This window comes from Strix aluco, chromosome 2, assembly GCF_031877795.1.
Source record: "Strix aluco isolate bStrAlu1 chromosome 2, bStrAlu1.hap1, whole genome shotgun sequence".
Taxonomy (NCBI): domain Eukaryota; kingdom Metazoa; phylum Chordata; class Aves; order Strigiformes; family Strigidae; genus Strix; species Strix aluco.
This window is the reverse complement of record NC_133932.1, coordinates 134262323-134287981: the sequence shown is the minus strand read 5'-3', so window position 1 is coordinate 134287981 and position 25659 is coordinate 134262323. Positions and strand designations below refer to the sequence as shown.

The window sequence follows — 25659 nt, the reverse complement described above, 5'->3', positions numbered from 1 at the left end:
ATTGATGGTAATGAGGGAGAAGAGATTCTGACGGAGGATAGCAAAGAAGCCCCAAAATCCAGCATCAAATGCTGACTCAAACACAGCAGAATTTTATACTTTCATGTCTGTTTTCCATATTCTCCTCTGTACTAAAATGTGGATAGGGCCCAGTTTGGCCATGGCAGGGCTGGAAAAACTGATACATCAGAAATCTCATTTTAAAAAGTAGGTATTCACCCATATGAAATGGCTTGGAGAATGTGTTTTTCAGGAATTGCTTTCCCAGGGTATATTCACATGGCTCCTGGTGTAAGAAAGCTCTGATCTAAGAACAGGGTCTACGGGCACTTCCCCAGCATCACAGAAATGGGCACAATGCACAAGTAGGTTTGTCCCTGTTGATGCCAGACTCATCAGCAGTGCCGTCTCTCTTTGACCCTGAGCTCCTTCATATAGCTGATATATAACCCATAAACTTGCTATAGGCCCCCCTTAGCTCAGTCTTGGGGGTCCCTTATGTAAGGACAGCCAGCCCTTTGGAGAAGCTGGCATCCCTCCTCTGGGCAGTACACATGGGAAGATGCAAAAATTAGACCCAAAAATGGTCAGGAACAGTGACCTTCCAGCTGTGACCACATGGAGATCTTCCACCACCCATCCAGATGTTGGTCCCAGCTGGCAGCAGCAAGGTGGCCATGTCTAGGTGCCATTTTTCTCACCCAAAGAGAGAATCAGGAGCATCGGTGAGCTCATACTTCCAGGTCAAGCCTGAAAATGGAGATTCAGCATGACCAAATTGGGGTGAAATGCTGCTCCTCACCCTTCAGCACCGTCAACAGGAGAAGGGAAGAGTTTTGTCCTCCCCGTGGGTGTTGCCATGCAACATCACCAGCAACAATGCGTGCAGCCATGCTCAGCTCAGCCCCATGCAGCACATGGGGCACAACCCAGGGCTTTGCCCCTGGGTGGCCCATGGCTTTCTAAGAAGTCACTCTCCCACCATTGAAAAGCCACTGTGGGGAGGCAAAAAGTGCTTCCACGGCTCAAAGCCTGCCGGGGGGGGAGGAGGAGGGGGAATAAATCCCTTGCAATATAAAAAAAAAAAAAAAAAAAAAAAAGAGCTCAGAAAGGGGGGAAATATTTCTTTGAAGATAAATCCTACTTTGTGCAATTCAGCATGCCCTGGCTTGGGTCCCTCTCTGCTCCGGTGAATGCCTAAGCGGCTCTTTGTGCCCTGCTGTTAAGGGGAGACGAAGAGATTGGGACGCAGCATGGGGGAACCCCTCTAGCCCCACAGCCTCACCAAGGGCAGCACACCGCCGCGAACATCGTCTCCGAGGGAAGACTCTGTCCGTCAGCCAAGAGGGGGGAAGAAAAGAGGTTTGTAGATTGCATACCTCTGCCTGGCAGCTCTGCAGAATGCTATTCAGCCCAGACAAAGGATGGGGGCCTTAGACGGACACCACGCCGAAGCCCCCAGCACTGGCCCTTCCCCAAGCTGTGGGTGTTAAAGTTCAGATCTTTGAGCAAAACACCCCTGCAAGGAGGGGAGAAAAAGGGAAGAAAGGACGTTTTCCATGCCACCGGCCAGAGGTTTCTCTGTTTAGTTATGTACAGCATCCAGATGCATCAGGGCTGGCCCATTTTTGCACCATAAGAATGTGGTTCTGCTGTTCTCAGAGGAAAATCCTTTTTAGCTAATTAAACACTGCCACATTTCGGCATAAACCATCACAGAAAACTTTTGAACCCACTTCAGAGTGAAAGGATAGTTTGACGCACAAGATCCGTGCTCAAATCCCCTGACCTAACACCAGCCTACGGACGCAGGGGAGCCGTCACCCAGAGCCTCAGTTTCCCAACTTAGGGTTCTGCCAGCCGCGCAACAGGAGCAGCAGATGAGGTCTGTAGAGCTCATTTGATTTTCATCCACCTGCTGGTGTGAGCCATGGAGTCTGCTTAGCAAGGCAGGAAGATCAGTGCAGACAACCCATGGGCAGAACCTTGATGGGCCTTCTCAGGGTCCAGGACACCCAGCACAGTCAGCTCTGCTGGGTCACCGCCCAGCAGCACTCGCATCCCAGCAGCCTGGAGGAAGGGAGCAATTTATTTAGTTGCAGAGCTGTGGGTGGGTGTTTTCATTCCTCCCTTGGTCTTCCTGGAAGAGCAGTTGGACTCATCTCCTCTGTGTTTGGGTGGTCACTCTGAGCTCCTGGTACAGCCAGCGAAGAGAAAGAGGCACAACTCAACTCATCCAAGGGCAGATGTGCTGCGTGTGTCCGGAGTGCAAGGACATGACATCCCCTGAGACGAAGGGGAGTTCACCACTCAAACCCAGCGAGGCCGGCTCAGCCCTGTGACCCTTCCAGCTCACCTCCAAGGATCTCCTGCATCCTGGGCTTCACAAGCTGCCTTGGTATTGGCACCAAAGCCAATGGCTACCTGGAAGACACCCTCCATAGAAAATCTCAGACCAGGCAGGTGTCAGCTAACAGGATGAGGAAAGTATTTCTCAGGATCAGGGAGAGCCAGGCACTGCCAAGCACATGATGGACCTTGCCCTGCTCAGTTTTTTCCCTGCTTGGTTTAGCTCCTCTGGCGCTGGGAGCCAGCCCTGGATGTCTGTGCCTGGGTCAAGGCACAAGGGCTCTGTGATCACAGCTGGTCACAGCCAGCACAAACATGCACCAGCTCAGCGCTAGGAGCCAGCAGGCATGCCTCTGATGTCCCATACAGGGTCTCCTGATACCAGCCCTGGTGACGCTTCCAGGTGACAATGTTTTCTGGACCTTTGTTAAAGGCCTTCTCACCTATAGATAGTGTTTCATTTCCTTCCAGCCCAACAAAAACACCTCTTTCCAAAAAGCAGTTTCTGCCAGGTGCATCTCAGCCCCCACTCCACAGGGACAGAGGTGGTCAGGGCTGCTTGTTGTCACCCAGCCAGCAGCATGGAGAGGCCAAGGCCACCACTGCCAGGGGGTTGTCTCCCCCTTGGCTGTGGGTCTATCCCTGCTGCCATGAAAAGGGCAGCCAAAAAATTCTCCATGCAGAGGTACATGAAGCACTCACAGGGACCACAGATGGTCCCATGGGTAGGACCACACAGAAGACACCAACAGACTTATTGAGGGAAGTAATTCCCAACCCTATAGTGCCTCATTCTCACAGAAGAGCCAAAAAATCATCCCCAAAACCAGCATTCACCATGAATTGCAGAGGAATATGGGACAGGATCAGCTTGGTAGCAGGTTGCCAACTGGCAGCAGGGAGGGAAGGAAGAGGTCGCACTGCTAAAGCACTAAGATGGGGGATGGATAACTGGGGGGATGGAGAAGGTAAAAGAGTTGGTGTCATTCACCTGCATTTCTTGCAAGAATTGGGTTTTGCTCAACCGAAAATTTTTAAAAGCTTTGCAGGGAAAGCAAGCACTTAGGAGAGAACCACCATGACCCCACAGAACCTTTCTGACTGCTTTAAGGCATGAATCAATTAAAGCAATCATGGAGCAAAGGATAATCAGTAGCAAGTACATCTTAGAAATAAGTAGCCTTTTAAAAAGCAATCGTTCTTGCCAATTCCCCTCCTCCCCCCTTTTCTAAAGTGTCTTTTATTCTTCCAACTCTGGAGACCTTCCAAAATAAGTTCAGTGATTAAGAGCAGCTGCTGAAAGGACCGGACTGAATCAGTGGCGGCAGCCGGGATCGCAGGAGCAGAGAGGACCGGACCCATAATTGTCACAGAGGCTCGGTGCTGTATAAATGTCTCAGGGACTGAAAACCTTCCAGGGGCTTCCAGCCTAATTAGAGCTGATGGAGGCTGGAGAAACAAGGAATCGCTCAAGTTGTATTGGAGAACAGAGGAAATGAAGCAGGAGAGTAAGGAAGGGACTGACTCCAAAACACTTCTACACAAGCAATGAGACTCCAGCCTGAGTGTGTAGGCATACAGTGATGCTTCGAGCTGTTCCCGTGCTGTGCCCTGCTGTTAGATGTGTTCTTCTTTCTTGCACCCAACAGTGGAGTTGACATCAAAACTGCCCCCATGGGCAGCAGCCACAACCTCATTCACACATGTACACATTCCCCACTCCCAGCCCTGCCCTATCTCCCTGCCTGCTGCTGTTATAGTGCACCACCACCACAGTTAACTTCTTGCCCTTGTCACCTTTCCATGCAAGTGTTGACTAAAGAAAAGCACTGGCATACTTTGGTGGATCCAAGAGCCTTCCCTTGGTGCCAGGCCTGCAGAGGATGAGTCCCAGGACAGGGCTCATCATCTCTCTCTCACTACAGCATCATGTGCACTCACATAGACTACAACTGCTCAACCACCAGAAAGGACCTGGACCAGGAGCATGGAGGGTCCATCCTGACCCTGAGAGCAGATCCTCATCATGCTTAACACAGCATCTTCCCTGGGAACACCACAAAGTCATGCAAGGCAAACAGTGACAGGAGAATAGGATCATTATGAGACCAGGACTGGGGCATGTTCAATTTGTTGAACCCTCTAAAGTATCACTGTTTCTTCTTCCCTCCTTTTTCTCTGAGAGGACAAGAAATGGAGCAGATGCCAATGTCCTGCTGGTGGGGAGAGTCACAGGGAACATGAGCCAAGGCCACCTTCCATTTACTGGGATCTTATAAAATGCCAACCCCTCAGCCACCAAAAAGCAGTCAGCCATGTGTCCTAAAACGCTGCTGGGAGGGCAGTGTCCAGCACATGAAGAACAGGATGAGGACAAGATGCTGAAGAGATGAGAACCTGCAGGCAGCCTGCTCAGTTCTCTCACACAAGGTGTCCGTAGCTGGAGCAGAGGTCACAACCTGGAGCCAAGCCTGTGCTGCCCTCAGGGCTCATCCTGCCATGAAGACAGGGTCCAGGGTGCATCACAGATCGTGTCTCCAAGCTGCTCTACCCACACTAGCTCCCTTTCTTTTCTTCCAGTGAGATCTGAAGCCCAAAGGATCTTCCCAACTTCTTACCCTATCTGCTCTTCTAAAAAGTAGCCCAAGACCCTCATTTATCCTACAATCCTACAATCCAAACCACAGGTGGTCACTCCAGGATGAGGTTCAGACCTCCTCCTTCAAAATATCCCAAGACAGTTAGGTTTGGACTGAAGCCAGGCTATTGTTGCACACATGCCCAGCGTTGCAATCCCCAAGGAAAAACCATCACAGAGCACCCTCTGGCCTGTCCCCTCCACAAAAAGCCACCGAGCTGGGACTTGCCACGGGGCAGGATCTGCTCCATGCTGCAAGGAGGCAGAAGCACATGTGTCTCAGCTGATGGGTGATGACTTCTGAAGCCATTTGCACACGATGAGACATGTTTGCCTGAAGGAGGGCTTCTGGGCTCTGTCACACCAAGGAAATTAAGTGCACATTGTCAAAGGGCCACATACTTTAAAAAAAAAATGCTTTCTTCTAAATTTTGGCTGATATTTTATCACACTAAACACCACTGTATGGTGACAACTTGCTCAGAGGCACTTTGTAAGCTGCAGGTAGTCTCACAAGAAGCTACCACCACCAAATTTAAAGAACTGCATTTTCATGACTAGAAATGACACATAAAACTCAAAAGACACCATCCAGTCACCTCCTCAGTCCAATGTCATGGCATAAGAGAGTCACAGGACTGGTCATGAAACTCAGCTTTGTCTTTTTCTGCAAAGATTTCAAATTGCCCTGGAAATCTTGCACACCTTTTAAACATTTCAACAGCAAAGTTGGAAAGGAAGCGACAGTTTTGGCTCCTTTCACATTCAGAACATTTTTTTAATTAAAATCCAGCTGGTCCCGTGGTACATTATGTTGGGTTTTTTTTGTTTTGTTAAATGCAGCTTAAAAGCTTTGAGCAGCTGTAGAAAATTATTTCTGTTCTCTCTTGCCCTTCCACCTGGTATCACGTGCCGGAGAGTAAGTCCTGAGAGACACTATAATGTGAGATCAGGATTCCCAAAGAAAGCGTAGAAGAGAAGAGGAGGTGATGTACACCATGGGCCAGACATCCAGCTAATCAACTTTTGCACTATCCAACCCAAAGTTGGCCTGGTGCTGCTCCCCAGGTTCATATCAGCTGAGTGTCTGACCTTGAATTAAAATTCACTCTTTCCTAGAAGTGAAAATTCCCCCATTTCACTGTTAATTATGGTTATGCCTACAAATAATGTGGCAGTATTCGGACAACAACAGCAGACTAAAGCCAGGGCCAGATCCTGCTTTCAGCTGTGAACCAAGCTTCTCTCCAAACAGTTGCCCATCAAAACTCCCAGGGTGATGTGCAGCGGCAGGGCAAACGTTGGAGCAGAAGGTTGCTTCCAGCCTTTCCAACCAAGTCCTGATTATTTACAGCTGTTCCCAGATGTTACCCTTTCACGGGTTATTTGTTCCCGAGTTGACCTCCCCGTTCACACGCTAGGCGAGCTCAGGGGAAGAAAGAGAGAGGCTCCTTTCTCCCTTTTACTATGGAAACAGCCCTTTATCCCAAGCACTGCAAACGCTCGGCCGCTGTTTCCCTCCCGCCTCAGCTCCAGCGACCCCACCAGCCACCCACTGCTCACGTCTCATCCCAGTTCCCATTTCTCCCCTCAACAGGTCACAGCCCACTCATCCAGCATAGACCCTGAGAGCGAAGCGGGACTGCTGAGCACCTTCTCCTCCCCAACCAGCCATCAGAAACACCCCTGCTCACAAATCACCCCCTTCACTCCCCTTTTGTTACCGGTTCTCCCCATTCTCTGGCTCTTCAGGCTTTGTTTCTCACTGCAATCCAGGCAGGAGCTGGCTCAATCGCCTGCTTTCGCATCCCAACCAACACACTCAAAAGTCCAAAGAAAAAAAAATAAAAAGTCAAAGAAATCCCCCCCCACGGTGCTAACTTTTAGGGCAGGCAGGAAAGAGCAGGCAGAGATGCATTTCACTGGGCAGGAGCATCTTTAAGAGTTAGAAGAGAGGAGGTAACTTACCTCGCCGGGACGCACATGGAGGGGTTATTTTTGCTTTCTGCCGCACTTGGGTTGTTGTGTCCTTTGCTTGTGACACTCCGGGACCCGAATGGTGGCACCGCTGTGTGACACCCAGTATTAGAGAGGCTGCTGGAGCTGTCCCTCCCACGGTAGGAGGGGCCACACGAGGCTTAATAAACTCAGTCCCCAAGGCTGGAAAAATTAAAATCTCATCATGGGACGCAGGCAGCTGCTCACCGCATGGCTCTGGGAGACGCCGGGGACTTGTGGGTGAACCTGGATTTGATTCATCCCTCACCCATCCAGAACAGGAGCGGCTGGTATTCAAATCCCTCCTTGGCAGAATTAGGTGTCCAAAGGATAGGGTCAGAGAAAATATCCCAAAGGAGATTTAGGCAAGATGTGTCATCACTGAGTCTCAGAATTAAAACTCCTGAACCTCCTCTGTGAAAATGTTTCCCACAGCTGTAAGCCCCAGGCAGGAATCCTCTGCAGCAGATTTCTGAGTAACCCCGGATGAAAACTGATTATTTTACTTATTTTTTGCAATAGTTCGGGGCTTTAATATCTAAATCCTATTAGAGACATAACTTCCTTCAGAGGGGGAGAGGGGGCAGGTCAGTACAACAAAAGCAGTTTGTGCAGTTGTATTTTGTAACCTCCAATGCACCCTGGACTTTCAGAGAGGCAAAATCCCACTGTAAAGTTTCTCAGGCTGCACAACTTCACGCAGCTCCTCCTGCTCCTAAAAAGCTCTTCACTGCATGAGAGGCTAAAGAAACATCCCCTCCAGCCCCGGAGGGCTCTCTGAAACTGGTGCAGTTTTTTCATTCCTGTGGTCTCTCACATTGGTATTTTTCTTGTTTGATGAAAAGACAGATCAGAGGGTCCCTCAAAAGCAAAATCAGCAAACTGCCCTGGCAAACAGAGAGGGGAAGAACAGGGCAGAAATGATGGGCCAGCAGTTTTTGGGCAGCTCACATTACAAAGAGAAACTTAATTAGAAGATTAATGACAGAAATCGCAGTCTGGTTCACTCTGAAACCTAATGAGGAGCAGAAGGAATATAAGAGTTCCACTTTAAAAGCAGGATTGCTAATCCATACATAGCACTAGGTCCTAAAATATCATCATCTATCTCCCTTTGGAATTGGAATATTAAAGAAATGAGGGAAGTGCAAGGTATGAAGGTAGAAGCAGCTGCTTTTATTGCTGATCATCTTCCAGCTAACGCTCAGCTGGTTGGGGTAAAGAAGCATGGCATGGGATTGTGTGCGAGCCTCCAGAAATATTACTTGCTTTATGGTCTGCTTCCTGGAAACCTCATAAATAGGGCAGGAAAGGGTGAGATTAAGAAGTCTGATGGCACTGATGAGATGTGGGGAGCAGCAACAGCAGCTTTTCCAGGTACCTTGCAGTTTTAATCTCCCGAGTTGATTCACTGGATATTTCTCCTTATATGTTTGTGACTGTGTTGAGCCCAGCTTCATCACGGGGCCACGCAAAGGTCCTGAAGGTCCGTGCCAAGGGGAGGCATGGCATGGGAGTGGCCCAGCAGCTTTGAGGAGTAGTGGAGAGCCCAGAGAGCCCGAGAGCTTTGCTCTGCCTTTGAAGCCAGAAGCAAGGTCAGCGCTCCCCGGAATACCTGCTGGACGGACTTCACCATCATCCTTGCCCAGGCTGCCTTCTTCCAGCTGCTGCATCCTCATGGCGTGGAGGGAGTCCAAGGGGTACGTGGGGAATAAGGGGATGAGCAACATCATCAGTGCAAGAACTCCCTGCAGTGGGGGGAAGAGCCCTGAAAAAGGAAAAAGGTCGATTAAAACACAACCATAGCCCCACTTTCTAACAAGCAAAGAAAGCCCCAAATATCCCTGCTCTCTGCTCTAAAATAATGCCGTGTTTTTGCTTTCTGCTGGGTACAGAGATGCAAATCCTTCAGCACTGTGGTTTTCTCTGCAAACACCTGGCAAAGAACTCACCGGCCAGGCAGAGGCTGCTCTGGCTTCAGTATGTTCAGCTCAGAGTTCACCAGCTTATCTCAACCGCAAAATCCTCGCCCGGTGCCCCAGCCAGGGTCCTGGCCCTTCCGGCAGCTGGCAATGAAGGCTGCGAGGATCTGCTGGAGCCCTGCCACCAGCGAGCCCAGCCTTGGAGTTTATGAGCCCATAAATGCCTGCAAAGGACTGGTGCCATACAAACCTGCCCCAGGGATATCAGTGAGGCAGGTCAGCCTTGAACCCCGGCGAGTTTTACCTCTGTGTGTGTCGGGAGAAGATAAAACCATGGGAGGAATGAAACAGGGAGTGGGGATGGTCCCCCTGCCCAACTGCTGGCTATGATGTGGAGTATTTTGTCGGGAAATACATACATCCACCTCCTCCCACCCTAAGCCCTACTCAGCCTGGGACATTTGTCCTCTTGCAGTGCCCTGCCTTGGCAGCATGAAGGGGTTGGAGGGTGTCCCCCTCCCTTGGCTCTGCTCGCATGTTGTTCCCCCCACCACACGGTTGCACAATGAGCTGCTGCAGAGCCTTGAGAGCAGGTGACTCATGCAGGTAACGACGTCCCTGCGAGATTAATTACAGAAATGGCACCATTTATGGTGTTGGTGTTTCCAGGAATGATAAGGGAGGTGAGGGGGGAAGGAAGAGGTGATCTGAACTGATCCAAACTTCAGCTCTTGCTCTCCCGGGGGATGGCAGCCTGCTGGCACAGACCCCATGGCCACGGGCAAGCAGCGTTTGCCTCTTGCAGCGAGCAGTATCCCACCAAAAAGCAGAAGTGTCTGTTGGTGGAGGCACAAAGGATGGCCTGGGGGGGGGAGAAAGGGACCTTGGGCAGCTCCAGACCCCACCATAAGAAAGCAGAGGTGCCACCAGACCCCCAATGGGCAGCATGTCCAAGTATAATGATGCTGATAGCCAGCCTCACGCTGAGCTCCAGGGGATCAGACTGCAGTGGGGTCTCTTTCCCCATCTCCCAGCCTGAACCCTTTGACACACGGCTCTGAAACATCAAAAATCAGGGAGGGCATCAGCCCCCTCCCCAAAGCGTTCATGTGGGGAAACAGGGTAAAGCAGAGGCAGCATACAAATGGGAAGCAGCAGGTTTTGCAGGATGCTGGCAAGCCTCCAAGGCCTGACCCTGCTCCTGCATCTTGGGATATCTCCTTTACCGTCATTTCTCAGGCTGTTTGGATTGATCAGAGTTATTTTTAAGCCTGCTTGCTCCCAAGAAATGCTGCTGTCCCTTCCCGAGTGATGGCAGTGGCTGTGAATAATGGTGCAAAGCCCATTGAGATGTGCCAAAGACCTGGCAGTTTCTTCTGGAGTGCTCAACCCACCAGGTGCAAAATTTACCCCAAATGCCAGAATGTAAACTCGAAAAATCAACTCAGGCAGGCGAAATTGCTAGGCAATTCCTCCTGAGTCCCAGGGCTCAGAGGGGGGCTCTGAGCATTGTTTCTGAATGAGCCACATCCCTTGGGCAGGCAGCAAGGAGGGACCAGACAGATTCACGGTGCAGTCCAACCCTGAGGAACCAGCCCCCCAGCACAAATACCAGCTGTGTTGTGTGGACAGAGAGCAGCCACAGGAGCTTCACATCGCCCTTCAAAGCGGCTGGCAGCGACAAACTCTCTGCCTCTCGCAGCCGTTGCTGCAGCAACTCCGCTGCCCGCTCTCCCACGGTGGGGCTGGCTGCTGCCAGCGCTGTGGACCGGCTGATACAGCGCTGTGAAAAGAGGGGGAGACACAGTCCTCGCCCTTCTTCTATATTTTATGGCTGTCCTTTATGCAATGGAATTGTTTTGTTCTTTTCTGGCAGAAATCAGGGGGTTGCAATGCACCCAGAAGAATGCAACTTGAGTTACCCCGAAAGGGCCAAGGGAGTATCAGAGGGGAAAAGCAGATGCAAGGACCTGTGAGGAAGAAGAGGGTCCAATAAACCACCCCTTGGCCAAATGTTTCTGCACCCGAGCAATGTAATGTGGTGCAGGGGGACCGTGGTGGATGTCAGGAGTGAAGCACAGCAGGGTTTTTGTTTTGCAAACACATGGGCTGCTGCTCTGTGCTGCCTCCTCCTGCCTCACGCTCCTCTTTGGTGGGTGAATCTGGGGGACTGTGTTAGCCCCTTCCCTGATGGTCCCCCCCCAGGGTGGTGGGGACACCCTGCTGCTCCTCAGTGGGGATGTCTCAGCAAGGTCCCCTGCTACCCCGGGGTTATAAACCACATGGGTCACCCTTTGGGGAACTGCGCAGCGTGTGTGATGCTTCTGAGCCCCAGTGGGTTTTGTGGGGACTCAGAGTTGATGCTCCATTTTGGGTCAGCAAATGTGTTTCCCACCACTCTTAAACCCGTGCTGTGCCCCATGTCTCCCAACCTGGGCCATGATGCTCATGCTGTAGATTTGTCACCATGGAGCCTCTTGGGTGACACTTCTTGTCACCAGGATGAGCCCAGAGACTTCACCAAGCGCTTCTCACCTTCCGCATGGGTGGGTGGCCCAGGCAAACAGAGCCAGGCTGGCTGGAGGGAGCCACCATCAATGAGATTTCCCTTCCCCAGCACACCAACACAGGTTCTGGCATTGTCTAAAGCTCTTGCACCCACCTGGGAGCACCCAGTCACCCTCCATGGTGCAAGGGGAAAGCTGAGCTGGATGGTGTCTGGTGTGGGGACATGACCATCTCTCTCTGCCCCAGCATTGCCACTGATCTCACGCTGGTTCTCCCTGGGCTGGGAACTGCCTGCTGGCTTCTTCATGGTGGCAAAGGAGATGGGACAACTTATGGCATCTCTGAGTTGGGCCATTCCCAAAGCCTGGAGTGCTCCAGAGGGCCTACAAAACACAAAGGCCTTGAGTGAGAGGTGGGGTTAGTCTGATGTGTTTAGGGAATATGGGGAATAGAAGAAAGGGGTGGATGCTTCCCACCTAGAGGATCATCATTCATGCAGCCATGAGCTTGGGGAATGAAAAGGAATGGGGCTGGGGGAGCAGTTTGCCCCCAGCTCACTGCCATCCTGTGCCAGTCCAGCCCCCAGTAGAAGCCTTTGAGCATTTCAGCTCTCCACCGGTGAGAAACCAGAGGGCTGTTACCTGGCCGCTGCCCTTCAGAGCATGTGTGGCAGGTGCATCCGCCCAATGAAAGCAGAGCTTCTTGGCTGCTGAAGTGCAGCAGCTCCTGGCTGCCTTTGATCTCAGGGCCTCGCGGTAGTTGGGGCCTTTGGCCAATGGGAGCCGCTATTGACTACAGGTCAGACTCGGCCTGGGTATAAATGGAGTCCCCTGGGGAGCCATTTGGAGCTCGTCCCCTGGAGCAGCAGCTGTGGTCGAGGACTCTCCCCTTGGGTCAGGACGCTGCCCAAGGAAACTCCTCGAGGTGCCTTGGGTCGGGACGCTGCCCTGAGCAGGTCCTCGAGGTTGAGAGCCCTCACTTGTCAGGTGAGTGATAAAGCATTTTGGGTTGCCGTTAAACCCTAAAAAGTTGTTCTGTTCTCCTCTCACAGACATTCGAACCTTTAATTTATGGAGAGCTAGTGAACTGTGTTAATAATTTTTTATTTTTTGTGGTTGGTTGCTCATTTGGGAGCCTCCGTAACAACTGGCGTAGTTGGCAGGATGTTGATAGGGGAGTTATTACAGAAATATAGTTGTGCTCCTTCTCCCCCAGATGTACAATGGGCGAAGGAGAGGTGGTTTGATCCGGTGGAAGTTGCGAGAAAGTTGGAACAAAGCCGGGGAAGTTGGTGGAATAGCAGAAGTGAAGGAAAAATGTGTGCCATAGTAGGTGCCTGCTTGATTCAGGCACAGGATTATTTTGTAGCAGTGGAGAGAGATGCCTTAGAGGAGCGGTTGGAAATTGATCATTTGAAGACAGAATTATTACGAGAAAGAGAGAGAAGGCACTTATTAGAAAAAAAAATGGAAATTATGCTGGCATGAGCAAAAAAGCCCCCTAGTGTTGCTCAGATTCGGAAGTTAATTACCAGTGCAGATCTTGAGGAGTGGGATGGAGATATTTGGGGGGAGTGCGGTGAAAGTGGCTCGGAGGAAATAGAGGAATTGGAGGAAAGACATGTGCGACCTCTCGTTAAAACAGAAAGGCATCCAGGTCCACAAGGTGGGAACCCCCGAACCTCCGTCCGTACAACCTCCTGGACGGGACGTGAGCTTAGTGAACTTCAGGTTAAATATTCGCGTAAACCGGGTGAAACTGAAACTGAGTATTTGTGGAGAGTTTCTTTAACGGGGCGGGGATTGAATTCTGTTGAGTGATGCCGAGACGGGAGGTTTCTGGGGTCCCAGAGTGTTTTTAAGTGATGGACCAGCGGGTAACCAGTCGATAACATCTGGAGTGGCTTACTGGGCTGGGGGGTGGCCCCTAAGGAGAGGGGGAACCTGCTACCATTAAAGTAAAGGGACTGTCGGAGCTGGCGGAGGGAGGACAAAAGGCGGCTGTACCGCTTGCTGCGCCGGTGGATCCCAGCCCCCTTAGACCTCTCATCAGAGGGCTCCCGAGTGCCTTAAAGATCCATGTCCAGTCCCTCAGAGAAAGGGTGCAAAGAGCTATTGAATGCGACCAGCGAAACCCCCCGCCCCTCGCGTGTTAACGTGGGCAGGAGTGTGACAGGATCTGGTCACTGATGGTCGAGAGATGGGCTGGACTGACCCGGGTGGGGGCGAAGGTGGAAGCTGGAGGGTTCGTCAAGTCAGTCTGGAAACTGCCCCCCAAGCAGCCTCCTCTTAGAGAGTTTAAACTGGCCCGGGATAAGTCAGGTCGGTTTTACGATTCAGGAAGGAATGATCTCTGGTGGAAGGCCTTGGCACTGTGGGTACCCCGGGCAATATTACATGGGCAATCTACTGGTAACATCTCGAAGTTGGTGCAATTGCTGGAGGGCAGAGCTCGAGAACAAAGGAAAAATATTCGGGTTTGATGTTTTGGCAGGTAAACAGTGGTGTTTACCACACGGCAATGTGGAGTTTTGGAGTTAGGGGGACAGAAGTTACCTGTGTCTCTCAATATCCACTGCCAACTGCTGCCAAACAGGGTATTTTTGAGGTGATTCATGATACTGAAAAAAGATTATAAATCGTACAGATTCCCCTTAGAATTCTCAGGTGTAGTCAGTCAAACCAAACAAAAGGTGGCAATTAACAGCCGATTATGGGCAGCTGAATGCCCACCCAGGCCTTTGTCAGCTGCAGGGCCTGGGTGGGCTGGGTGAGGCCTACAGGAGCCGCTGCCATTTTCTGGGCCCGGCTGGTTGTGGTGCCTTTGTCAGAAGCAGAGATGGCTTTGCTCCCCCAGTGGGACGGCGGGCAGTTTACATTTGCATGGCTTTCACCGACAATTGCTTGCTATGGACTGGCTCAAAAGTTCGCGAAAGCCCGGAGAAGGGGTTAAGATCTCTGGACACCCCCACCCCCCTCCTGTGGGAGTCCAGCAGTTTCTCACTGCAGGAAGTGCTGTGTGCAGTGAGAGTGTTATTGCCACCCATGGCAGATAGAGAAGGAAACACCCAAATCAATTTAATAGGGTAACAGGAGCCACCTTACTGCCGGGGTGGTCCAGGAGTGGGCACACAAGGCACCAAGTGGGTGTTTCACACACCATATTACCCTCAGGCTAATGGGCATAGCTGACATGGTGCTTAGGGATATGGTGTAGTTGGGATCTGTCAGTGCTAGGTTAACGGTTGGACTAGATGATCTTCAAGGTCCTTTCCAACCGAGATGATTCTGTGATTCTGTGACATGCTTGGGAAGCCTTAGGGAAAGGTGGAAGAACTCACCATATTAGTGCCCAATAGATAATTACTGATTTTTAACTTGATGCCCAGGTTCTGATCCGAGGCCTAGTTCTGTTTTTTTGTTAGGATCTTGGAGGAACAGATGACTTTGGCATCCTGCTTGGCCATGGGGATCCATATGGACAATAATGACTTGGATGACGACGTGGTGGCAAATGAATCTTGTGAAATTGGCAGCATTCAGAAGAATGTGATTGGACTTGGTGCTATTGTGTTAATGTCACTTTAAGTCAAAAAATGAAGAAAGTGGCAAGAGACTTGAGGCAATTGTTGCTATATTAAGCATTAATTGGATATGTTCGAATCTTCCTTGTTGGAATGGTTAATCAGCTTCCTTCAATTTTGAGTGTAATACATTGTATGGTTGGAGGGTCACTTTTTTAAGATTTGATTGTATAATCATCTAGGGATGACAACCCACAACGAGTATGGAGACTCACCAGGACCGCACTCCCTTTTAACCTTGGAGGCAAGAGGTGACTGCACCACCACTTCAAGGAAACCAGCCGAATCATGGCTGTAGTCACGGGGTGGATTGTGGCAGGTGCATTCGCCCAATGAAAGCAGAGCTTCTTGGCTGCTGAAGTGCAGCAGCTCCTGGCTGCCTTTGTTGTCAGGGCCTCGCGGTAGTTGGGGCCTTTGGCCAATGGGAGCCGCTATTGACTACAGGTCAGACTCGGCCTGGGTATAAATGGAGTCCCCTGGGGGACCCATTTGGAGCTTGTTCCCTGGAGCAGCAGCTGCGGTCGAGGACTCTCCCCTTGGGTCAGGACGCTGCCCAAGGAAACTCCTCGAGGTGCCTTGGGTCGGGACGCTGCCCTGAGCAGGTCCTCGAGGTTGAGAGCCCTCACTTGTCAGGTGAGTCATAAAGTGTTTTGGGTTGCTGTTAAACCCTACAGAGTTCTTTGTTATGCGTTTTGGGTTGCTGTTAAACCCTAAAAAGTTGTTCTGTTCTCCTCTCACAGACGTTCGAACCTGTAATTTACGGAGAGCTAGTGAACTGTGTTAATAATTAATTTTTTATTTTTGGTTGCTCATTTGGGAGCCTCCGTAACAGCATGATCCAGGCACATTTGTGTCCTGGACACCATTATGTGACCAGCAGGACCCTGATCTTGACTGCTAGAAGAGTTGTTAACCCCAAATTAAGGCAGGTTAGTGGTTTTGGGGCACACGGTTTGGGATGAGGGACGGGTCCTGCTTTGATGGCTGCATTTGGAGGGGACGTGCCTCACAGCTTCTCCCAACCCTGCCAGCCATCATGGCACAGTGGTGACATGCCCCTTCTCTCTTACCAGGCTTAACCAATACATCAGCACAGACCTGGCCCACCAGAAAGCCCCAGCAGACCCAGCAGAAGCATGGGGGTGTCTGCAAACACTCACCCTGTTGATGTACACAGAGGGACCTGTGCTGTGGTGGGAGCAGAGGGCCTGTCCTCCATGACTCACGCATAACTGTTGGCCTGGGAGGGACACATTTGCCTTAGGAGGCTGTCCCAAGGCATCAGTGTAAATAATAACTTAAAAATGAGACATGAGCAAAGCTGGAGATGGGGTGATGGCAGGGGAACAGACATACTGGGACACCAGATCCCGTGTCACGACCATCTCCTTATCCCTGCTGGTGTGTGCTGGCTGCTTTTAGCGTGCCGCCTCCAAAAGAAACATAAAAAGCTTCTTTTTACATTGCTCATGGAAACTGAGCAACATAAAAGGAAATGAATCCCTGGTGCAGCTGCCGAGAGAGGGCATTACAGTCCCAGGAATGGGGAAGGACCCGCCAGGAAAGCCAGGCAAGCTCCCTGCTCACCGGATTCAAGCTACAGATCTTCTCAAAAGATGAACTTGGGAACTGAAACTTTTAAGTCTTCTGGTTGCTGCTAAAAATGAGGGACCCAGTAGCAGCAGCATCTCCACAGGGTGCTGCAGTTTCCCCTGCAGCGTGTGATAAAGGGCACCTCCTCTCTGTTGTACCTACCAGTGTATTGCTTCTCCTACTGCTAATTCCCCCAATTCACTCCAAAATAAACTAATATCCTGCAGTTACACCCAGAATAACTGTTCCCACTAGGATTTAGCTGCCGCTTCACTCTGTTTAGCTCAGACCTGAAGGTGTGTGTTCCCCAAAGCTTCTTCCCATCTTTCCTCCCCTTTTCTCCATCTGTAGATCAGCCATTCTAAACCCTTCCTGTAAATCTTACCTCAGAGTCACATGGGGGCAGAGGACAAGGCACTAAATTTAGGAACGAAGAAGTAAAACTAAAGATCTGGGAGAGGTGCCACAGAAATAGCAATAACTGCACCTGTAGCCTCAGGACACCCCTCTGAGATCCTCACACAGGGGTTTCCCTCCTGCACAGATGGAAGAAAATGAGTCGTTGAGAATAGAGAACCAGGGCTGGGATGTATTTTGCAGCCAGGACATCTTGACCAGGACTGTTGCAGAAGCTCACGGCCCTTGCCATGGATCTGCCTTCCCACATGCAGCTGAGTGAGTCCTTCCTTTTCTCTGTTTAAAAAGTGGCACCACAAACCTGCTGCACACACACGAGCAGCTGAGGAGAGCACTGCTGAACATCATATTCTGCTGTTTTGGACCTCAGAAATGCACCCACAATGGAGAGGCACCAAGGTTTGAAAGGGTGATCCATGCCTGGGCCAACTTCATTAGGGGCTTCCTAAGTAAAGATGTTTGGTTAAAGGCTGAAATCTTTGGAATTATTTATCTGACTCCAAAACTGATTCAGCTATCAAAAAACCTCCGCTAATAATCTATTTTTAAATTTGGTTATGAATTCACCTTTAAGGAAAACTCCTTAGGGCTCTGAAGAGCATTCAGATGAGTTATACTTCACTGAAATCAACATCAACCATTCCTTAAAGCCTTGAAATCATTCATCATCCAACACTTCCCAGCCCCAGCAACTGCTTGGCAATTCAACCAAGTTTGTCTCAAGGGAAGAGGCCTCTGGGACAGAAAGTTCCCCCCAGAAATCATGGAAAACGATAGCTAGTTAGAAATAGGCCGTGCATCCTCCATGGGGCAGGAGGTAGAGCCACCAAACACCAACCCAGTAGCAATTTTAGGGGCACTTTCTGGGGTATGTTACCAGGAGCGTAAGTTTGCCTGGTACCCTGCTTTGTGAAGCTTCAGAGGAGGCGGTGGTGGAGGCCCAATTAGATGGGATGAGGACATCCAACGTGGGATGCTACCACATCATGGCAGAGACAATCACCCACAGTCCCAGGCAGTTGGGCTGCAATGTTCCTCTTGCTCAAGTGACCAGACCCCTCATCTTCACAAAAACCAGAGAAACGGGACTCTCTTCTGGCTTTCCTGAAAAAGAGCTGTTGGGAAGCAATCTTCAGCTAGAGCCTCTGTTCTGGGCAGAGGGGATTTTATGAAGTAACATCGATTGCCTTATTCTGGTTGGTTAAGTCCCTGTGCAAGGTGTTCCCCTTTCTTCCAGCACCCTCTCTAAAATCCATCTCAGCACCCAGCTGACTCACAAGACCTTGGCAGAGCTTCCTGCTGCCGCTCACCCCCGCGTTCCTCAGAGGCTGAGCTCAGAAAGCACTGGGTTGGGTTCCTCGGACTTCAGAGTAAAACATCCAGGTCAGATGTTTTACAAGCAAGAGATGAACTGCAGGAGGAGGGTTGTGGTGGCACACGCGTCCTCCCTAAATCATGATGTTTCTGCTCCCTCCTGCAATGAGGCACTTGAGCAAACAAGTACGTAGGATAATAAACTCCTGCTCTTGTCATCAGCCTCATCCTACTGATCCCACAAGAAAGAGGGATGCTGGGGAAGGTGGTTGTAGGTACCTATCCCAAACCCTTCTGATCTCCTCCTCCGTACGGAGACCCTCAGACACCAAGCTCTACCAGAGGAGCATCCAGGAGGCAACAATTTCCCTCGCCAGCTGCTTCCTCCTCAAGCCACAGCGCAGACTGATGTTTAACAGAGCATTAACTCTATCTGAGTGGTAAAAATCACACTTGCTGCAACAGCTTTTAGTGTAGTCACTTTGCTCAACCAAATAAGAGCTGATTAATCTAAGGTAGATCAGAGAAACACAAGCCCTCCTTTAAGCACCCCCATTCAGTTCTACTGTCACTGCAAGGGTCATTGAAACAGCAAGTGGAGGAGAACCAAGTAATTCGTTCAGGTTTTATTTAAGGTTTCAGTTTTATTTTTAAAATGGCTGAGCTGACCTTGCACATTAAACAAACCCAGCACTACAGGAGAGTTACGCCAACGCAGTATGAAGAGAAACACATCTAGCTGATTTTAAAATGGCAACAACCCCTGTATTGTATTTCCAGGTGGGACACGACACAAAGACATCTGCCAACAGATGAAAGCTGCAGTCAGAAATCAGTAGGTGCTGAGCAAAGTCATCTTTACAAACACAAGACCAAAGCCCAGCGGCTGCCGACACGATCCCAAAGCAGCGCTGATGGTGAGAAGACACTGTACTGATGCTGCAAGCCAAGAGGCAATGAGCTGCTTTCATCCACAGAAGCCTGCGTTAAATTTGCTTCTGCCATTTTACATACCTGTGAAATCTGGCCTCCCTCTTCAGTTCCTTGGCACATCAAGGCCATCTCCTCCGTTCTAGCTCCCACTCTCCCTTTTCAGCTGAATTTTGTCATTTTTGCAAGCCTCCTGGATTAGCTCCAGCTCTCTTGGCATGGGCTGTGACTCAAAGCCATATTGCTGCTCCAGTCTCCACTTCCAGCACCTCTTCCGTTCCCAGGCCCCTTTCTGCTCTCCTCCTTCAGAGATGTTGCTGCCTTGCGATGCAGCAGGCTGCTGTGGCACTCCCTGAATTTCCTCAGCAACTGTGTAACTGAAGCTTTAACCTTTGCTTCATCCTACCCCAGCACCCCTTGGACCAACTCCGTCTTCTTCTGTAGCTCTTCCCACCACTCCTCCGCAGGCATCCATTTTGGCAGCAAGTTTCTGTCCAGCTCCCGTCTGTATTGCAGTTTCGTTACTGTTGGCTGTTCCCTGTCAAATTTGGCAGCTGCTTCTCTAAGATCCCATCTTGGATGTTGTGAACTGTCATTAGCAACAAACGATGAGATCCTAGAGCGCTAACTACCCGTAAGCTTGACCCAGTTGGGCTTACAACCCCAAAATACATCTACAGGCTATTACTGTTGAAATAAGAAGCCATTAAAAAGTCTCATTATTTTATGGTGGGAAGATGGAGAATGAGACTTCACCTTTAGCAGTTTTAACATTGAAGATGTCATCACCCACTGTACAAATGGATTATGCAAGCTCTTCATTAGGAATGAGGTTCAAACAAATATTATTCTTGGACTTTGGTCTGGAACAATTTTACTGTCAGCTGAGGATGGTGGACTTTAAGGAAGCATGTACCTACTTACAGGCCACTGCAGCCCGTTCTTGCACAGTGCTTTGCTGCAAATGTGCCCTACTTACACCGACTTGCGGCATTTTGAGAGACAGATGGATTAGGATACTAACAGAGATCTCAGCTAAGAAGCGACAGCCTTTTACACACCTCACATTTCTGACCAGGCAACATTTTTGGCACTTTTTCAAAACCAGGCCCCTGAAAAGCGGCATCAAGTTGGAAACAAATCACTACGGCAACCCCAGTTGCTTTGCAAAATAGTGGGGTTTGTGTCCATGTGGTGTTTACCCCCCAAGCCTCTTCTCAAGCCCTAACCAGATCGTTTAAGTCAAGTAAGCGTCTCCATGGAAACCTCCTTTCTCAAGGAGCCTCCTTGCTGGAGAAAACCATGCACCCCTTTTGTTTAAAAGGGGAACACAGTTTGGTAGGAGCATAATGCCCGTCTAGAGAAGAGCCTGTAATGACTCATCAGCCAGATTTATGTCCTTTAAAAACACTAAATTAAGACATTTTAGGGATGGCTAAAAGTGTGCTATCCTGCTGCAACTAAATAGCAAGTTTTGCTCTCCCCTCCTCCATCCCTGCCCTGGGTCTCTACTCTCAGCATCACAACCAGCCTTTAAGGCACATGGGGGCTGTGTGCCCCTCTCACACACAGACTCTTGGCCCCGGTGAACTCCAAATCAATCATTTGTTTTAAAAAACCCTAGAGCTAAAGTAATACAAATCAATGCCCATTCTTGAAATATAGGAAGCATCTTGTCAAAGCTACCAGTTGCTTCTTAAAGAAGACAATCTTCTGTGTTTTGGAAAAGAAAGGGAATTTTAGCCTCTCTCTCCACCAAGCCTTTTGCAAGCTGTACCATGTTATATAATTTCTGATATAGGATTGCTTGAGATCCCTCAAAAAGGAAGTCAATTTTTTGAAAGGCTACTCAAACAATTGAGTATTTTATGTTCTAATATAGAAGAGAAACCTTAATATTAACAGGCAAATAAATAATTAAGGACTGATTAAAAATGGTTTCAACTCAGGCGAATCAGTTCATAGAGTATGTAAAAAAAAAATAAAAATAAGCAAAGCCACCAAAGAAGTTCTCTAGTTGGACTCGCTTTCAAATCACAACAGAGACAAGATGTTTTTGGGAAAATAAGCCCCAGAGGTTAATTTTTAAGCCAGAGCGTTGGTATTTAAGAGCTCTCTTTAGACAGGAAGGTGCTGTAAAGACCTGTGTGAAAGCTGACACAGGTGCTAACACCGGGCAGAGTGGAAGAAGGGACGTCTTTCAGAACAACAACAAAAAAAATAGTTTCATTCTCCTAAGCTTAAGGTAGTTACAAAATTTTTTAAGATTTCCTGAGAACATAAAAACGTGACACCAGGCACACTGTAGTAGTTGCCTCCTTTTCCCACCCATCACAGGTGGGGAAACAAAAGCCTGGGATGAGATGACACACGTCTATGGTCACAGTCTTGCAGCTTCCCAGTGGAGAAGGAAAGGCTTTTGGCAAATGCCCCGCCCAAGCAGCTAACAGAAACCAGTCAGGACCGATTCAAATTGGAAGTCAATGAGGCACAAGCACATCACCAGCATAAAGGAAGGATAAACAGTCATTTGTATCAATTCCTTTCCATTAGTCAATAGAGAATCTAGAAGAGCAACTTAAACACATACAAATAACCTTTTTCTACCTTGTTTGAGGAAATTTAGCAGAAATCTTGCTGCAGAAAAGTAAGATGACATGCAGGCTCGCAGATAGGCATATCTGCATTAAGGTTCTTGTCTCAATGGGATGCAGAGGATGGAGTGGGGAAGGGAGTTAAAGACAAGTCAGAGACATTAAACGTATTTGTGGATCGGATGTAATCCTGTGCTGTCAAAAAAAGTCATTTATCAAATGCGTAAGACCAGAGCCATATGAGATCTTAGATCAAGTGAGATCTAGCCCCTAAATCCTTTCTTCCCACGTATGCCATCTTGAGTCTTCCAGAGGAAATACTAAGTCCTTATCAAAGGGAATTATTCAAGGCTGGTTGCCTTCCATTTTGCAATCTCCACCTAAGCTCCAAGTAGAGGAGCTCATCAATAGCTCACATCCCTCTCCAGGCTGGCAGCTTTACTGTTTTGCCCAAGGAATTCATCCTTGGATACAAACTCTTTAATATTACAGGGAGATGAAATATATATACACAAAGGGAAAGAGGCTGCAGATTTTGGCAACGGACTTCAGTTTTGAGCCTCATGTCAAACAGCGACCACCCTGAAGCACAAAGGCACCACAGAAGCAAGAGACCTCACAAACTCTATCTACACCCAGTAAAACTAGTGTAAGAGCTGTCACATATTGTGGAGCAAACAGGAAAAATATATTTTAATTAAAATGCAGGAGCAGGGAAGAAAGGGCTGAGGCAGCAGCAGGTCTCAGCAAGAAGCAGGAATGAGTTTCTATGCAATAAAAGTGCTTTGGAGAAAGAGGATACTCCAGAATGGGTTTAAACTCACCCCATAAATGACCAAAGCAGTACAGAGAAAGCAGCTCCCCCAGTTATAATAGAGATTTTTATCTATTTTCTCTATGTGTAAATTTACCCCCTTGAGAGCCACTTGCTATCCCAAAGCACTACAGAAGAAGGGGTAAAAGACAAAGTTGTATTACTTCATCCAACACATTCAAGCACCCTGTGATGATATGAACAATAATCCCATCTGACAGACTTGTCTGATGACAGTGAATTCTCCGATCCTCTCTCAGCCCCAAGTTAAGAAACGCAGAGGTGATTTTATTAAAAATCAGTATACAGTTGAACATAAGCCCAGTGTTTACAACCAATCCCTCTAGTAGTTCCAGGTCTCTCGTTGTTTTGCAGGCTAAGAGCAACCAAAGGAATCAGTAGCATAATGAAACCACTATCATTTAAAAAAATTAACGTCCCCACGTCTCCAAGAAAGCAGCATCCATGATCAGTTTGTTTTCCATTGGACTTGCTCTAAGAAACAAGAGTTTTCAACATCATTTTGCAGGCAAATCTTATCTTTATAATAGTAATTGCTCTGTTTGCTTTACCATACAGGGCAAGGGTCTCTAAGAAGCCTCACAGCGCTGATAAAATAACCCTAGAAGAGCCCTCTGTCAATTTTTCCTGTGATTTACCTCCTAGAACATCAGAAACGTTTGAGATTTGTTTAACTAGTTGAGTTGAAACTAAAGGGGGAGGGGGCCCCCAATTCACACAATTTGGCAAAAAGATCATCCATGAATTAGGTTCTCCAATGGCTGCAGGAAGCACACGGAGGTTTTCTCCGTGCTCCCTCGAAGCACCCAGCAGTGCTGTAAGGAGGGATGCGTATTCATGCCCTTGTTCCCCTTCCAGTTGTTGCAGCTGTTCCCATTTCTGCTGCCTGCTTCCTTCCCTCCTGAAGTCATCCAAAGCACACAGCAGCCTCCGTGGTGGAATAGCATCTTGCCAGAAGCAGGAAAAGTCCAGCCAGCAAATTCTTTAATTTATTAAGATAAATATGGTCTAAGGCTCCACATTGTTTTTAAGAATAAACACAGTAAGAAATATGGAAACAAACTGGCTTCGCTAGGTGTAGGTCAGGTTCAGATGTTCTCAGAAAGATCTTCTCAACCATACAAAATACTCTTCCCCTCTCACCCCCACCACAAGGATGGGAGGACAGTTCACTATGTAAGATCAGCAATGTCCCTGTTGCGTGCCCTTCGATGTTCAGTGAAGGGCAGATCAAAGTTTTAAGAACACCCCTGTGAAGAAGGAGCAGAAAGGGAGGGGGGCAGGTAATTCAGTCTCTGAAACAAACATCTGGAAGTCTTGACACGATGACTGTGTTGACTCCACCACTTCAATGGTTGTTCTTGGCTGCCTCTTTAGCTGCAGCAATCAGAGGCGTGAGACTAGATAGAGGCTTTGCAATTTTCAGGAACTGGTGCTAGGAAGAAGAAAAATGAAAAAGGGTCAAATTTTTCACAACATGCCCCAGGAATCTGGTGGCTATTCAAAATATGAGCACCTACACCCACATGAAGTCTAACAACCTACTCTAACCTCTGAACAGGTGAAACCAAAAGGTCAGTTACCAGCACAAACTTTTGGGGCTTGCCTGAAGTGATGAACAGATTTGCACCCATTGCTAAATTCTCCGATGTTTGTACATGTTCAAGACGAATCAAAATTCAGCTAATTCCCCTGGGGAATTATAATCTTGCAAAATCTGTAGCAAAATTCTGTGTGGAAGGAAGGTGTACTAAAAAATAACCTGTGTGGTTCAAACACAAGGCACAGGGCTTCTTGCAGGAATCACCTCTCATTTCTCTTCCCTTCTATCACAAGTAGGTCTGGTGAAAGCATTGCCTTGGCATTCTACAGATATTAGAAATTTGGAAAGCAGCTAGAATTTAGGAGAGCAGCACAGAGTTTGCAACATAAAACCACTGAGTCAGTCTCCTATACAAGGTAGTCTGTTAAGTTGTCGGGGGAGGCAGCAGGTCTGCCACCAGCCTGATTGAAGAAGAATTTAGCCTTGACAAGATTCCAGTGTATCCAGGAGGGGCCAGAAAGTCCCGAAAAGAGCTGAACAAGCAAGATAAGAGAAACTGAGCGGAGAAACAGGACGAAGAAGCTGCAGTTCTGCATGTCTACACAAACCACAAGGAAGAAAAAGAACTAGCCAATAGTAATGTTGAGAAACAACTTTATGACCAATAAAAAGAGCACACGATGTTGTAATGAGGATATATAAGAAGAACGTGAATAATAAAATTAGAGACATTGCTTGCACCAGTTTTTGTTGTCGTGTCCGTCTCTACCGTGACAAATGGTGACCCCGACGTGATAAGCCGACGTGATTCTGATAAAGAATCGAGAAGGTGATTTTAACACAGAGAGACTCTGTGTGGGCTGCAGGACGACGTGCAGCGGAGACGGAGCCCGGTGAAGCTGAGAGCAGTGGGAATCTGCCTGGTCCGGACCTGAACTTCGACACCTGATAAGGTGAGCCACCGGGAACGGGATTATAGTTATGGGCCAACAAATAACAAAAGAGGAAGAAACAACATTGTCCACATGGAAGGCCCTATTAAAAAGAAAAGGGGTAAAGACTTCAGACCAAGGTTTAAAGAGAATTCTCATGTGGAGTGAGATGCAAGGATTTGAAGCCACAGCAGCCACTGCTTTCAGTGTGTCTGCCTGGCAAGAAGTAGGACAAAAGTTATGGGATGCAATTTCAAAAGGAGACAAAGACACTCGTGAATTAGCTACTACGTGGTGGCTGTTAAGTGAGACTCTGAAAGATTGGAAAACAGAATGTGAGGCAAAGGAAAAATCATTGCTAAAAAGGAAAGAGACTAATAGTGATGAAGGACAGGACGGGGCTTGCTCTGCTCTGTCTGCAGTTGCGGGGAGAAAATTACGTACCGGAAAGATTAGATCCCGTTCGAGCACCCGGCCACCCGCTCCCCCCGCTCCACCTGCTC

At 48.8% G+C, this 25659-nt stretch overlaps 2 protein-coding genes across 8 annotated transcripts in view; both read right to left on the bottom strand.

Moving 5' to 3' along the window:
* The window catches only part of GDPD4 (glycerophosphodiester phosphodiesterase domain containing 4), a 39727-nt gene extending 31324 nt beyond the window's left edge, over positions 1–8403 (bottom strand). Inside the window, exon 1 of the mRNA XM_074817027.1 lies at positions 6956–8403. The gene's annotated coding sequence lies outside the window, so the exon portion shown is untranslated. The remainder of the gene's footprint in view (positions 1–6955) is intronic.
* A 10532-nt stretch (positions 8404–18935) lies between these two features.
* The window catches only part of PAK1 (p21 (RAC1) activated kinase 1), an 83859-nt gene continuing 77135 nt past the window's right edge, over positions 18936–25659 (bottom strand). For all 7 annotated transcript variants that reach the window (XM_074816443.1, XM_074816439.1, XM_074816438.1 and 4 more), the window contains one exon: positions 18936–24116. In XM_074816443.1, coding sequence (XP_074672544.1) covers positions 24030–24116 — 87 coding nt within the window. In that variant the 3' untranslated portion in view covers positions 18936–24029. The remainder of the gene's footprint in view (positions 24117–25659) is intronic.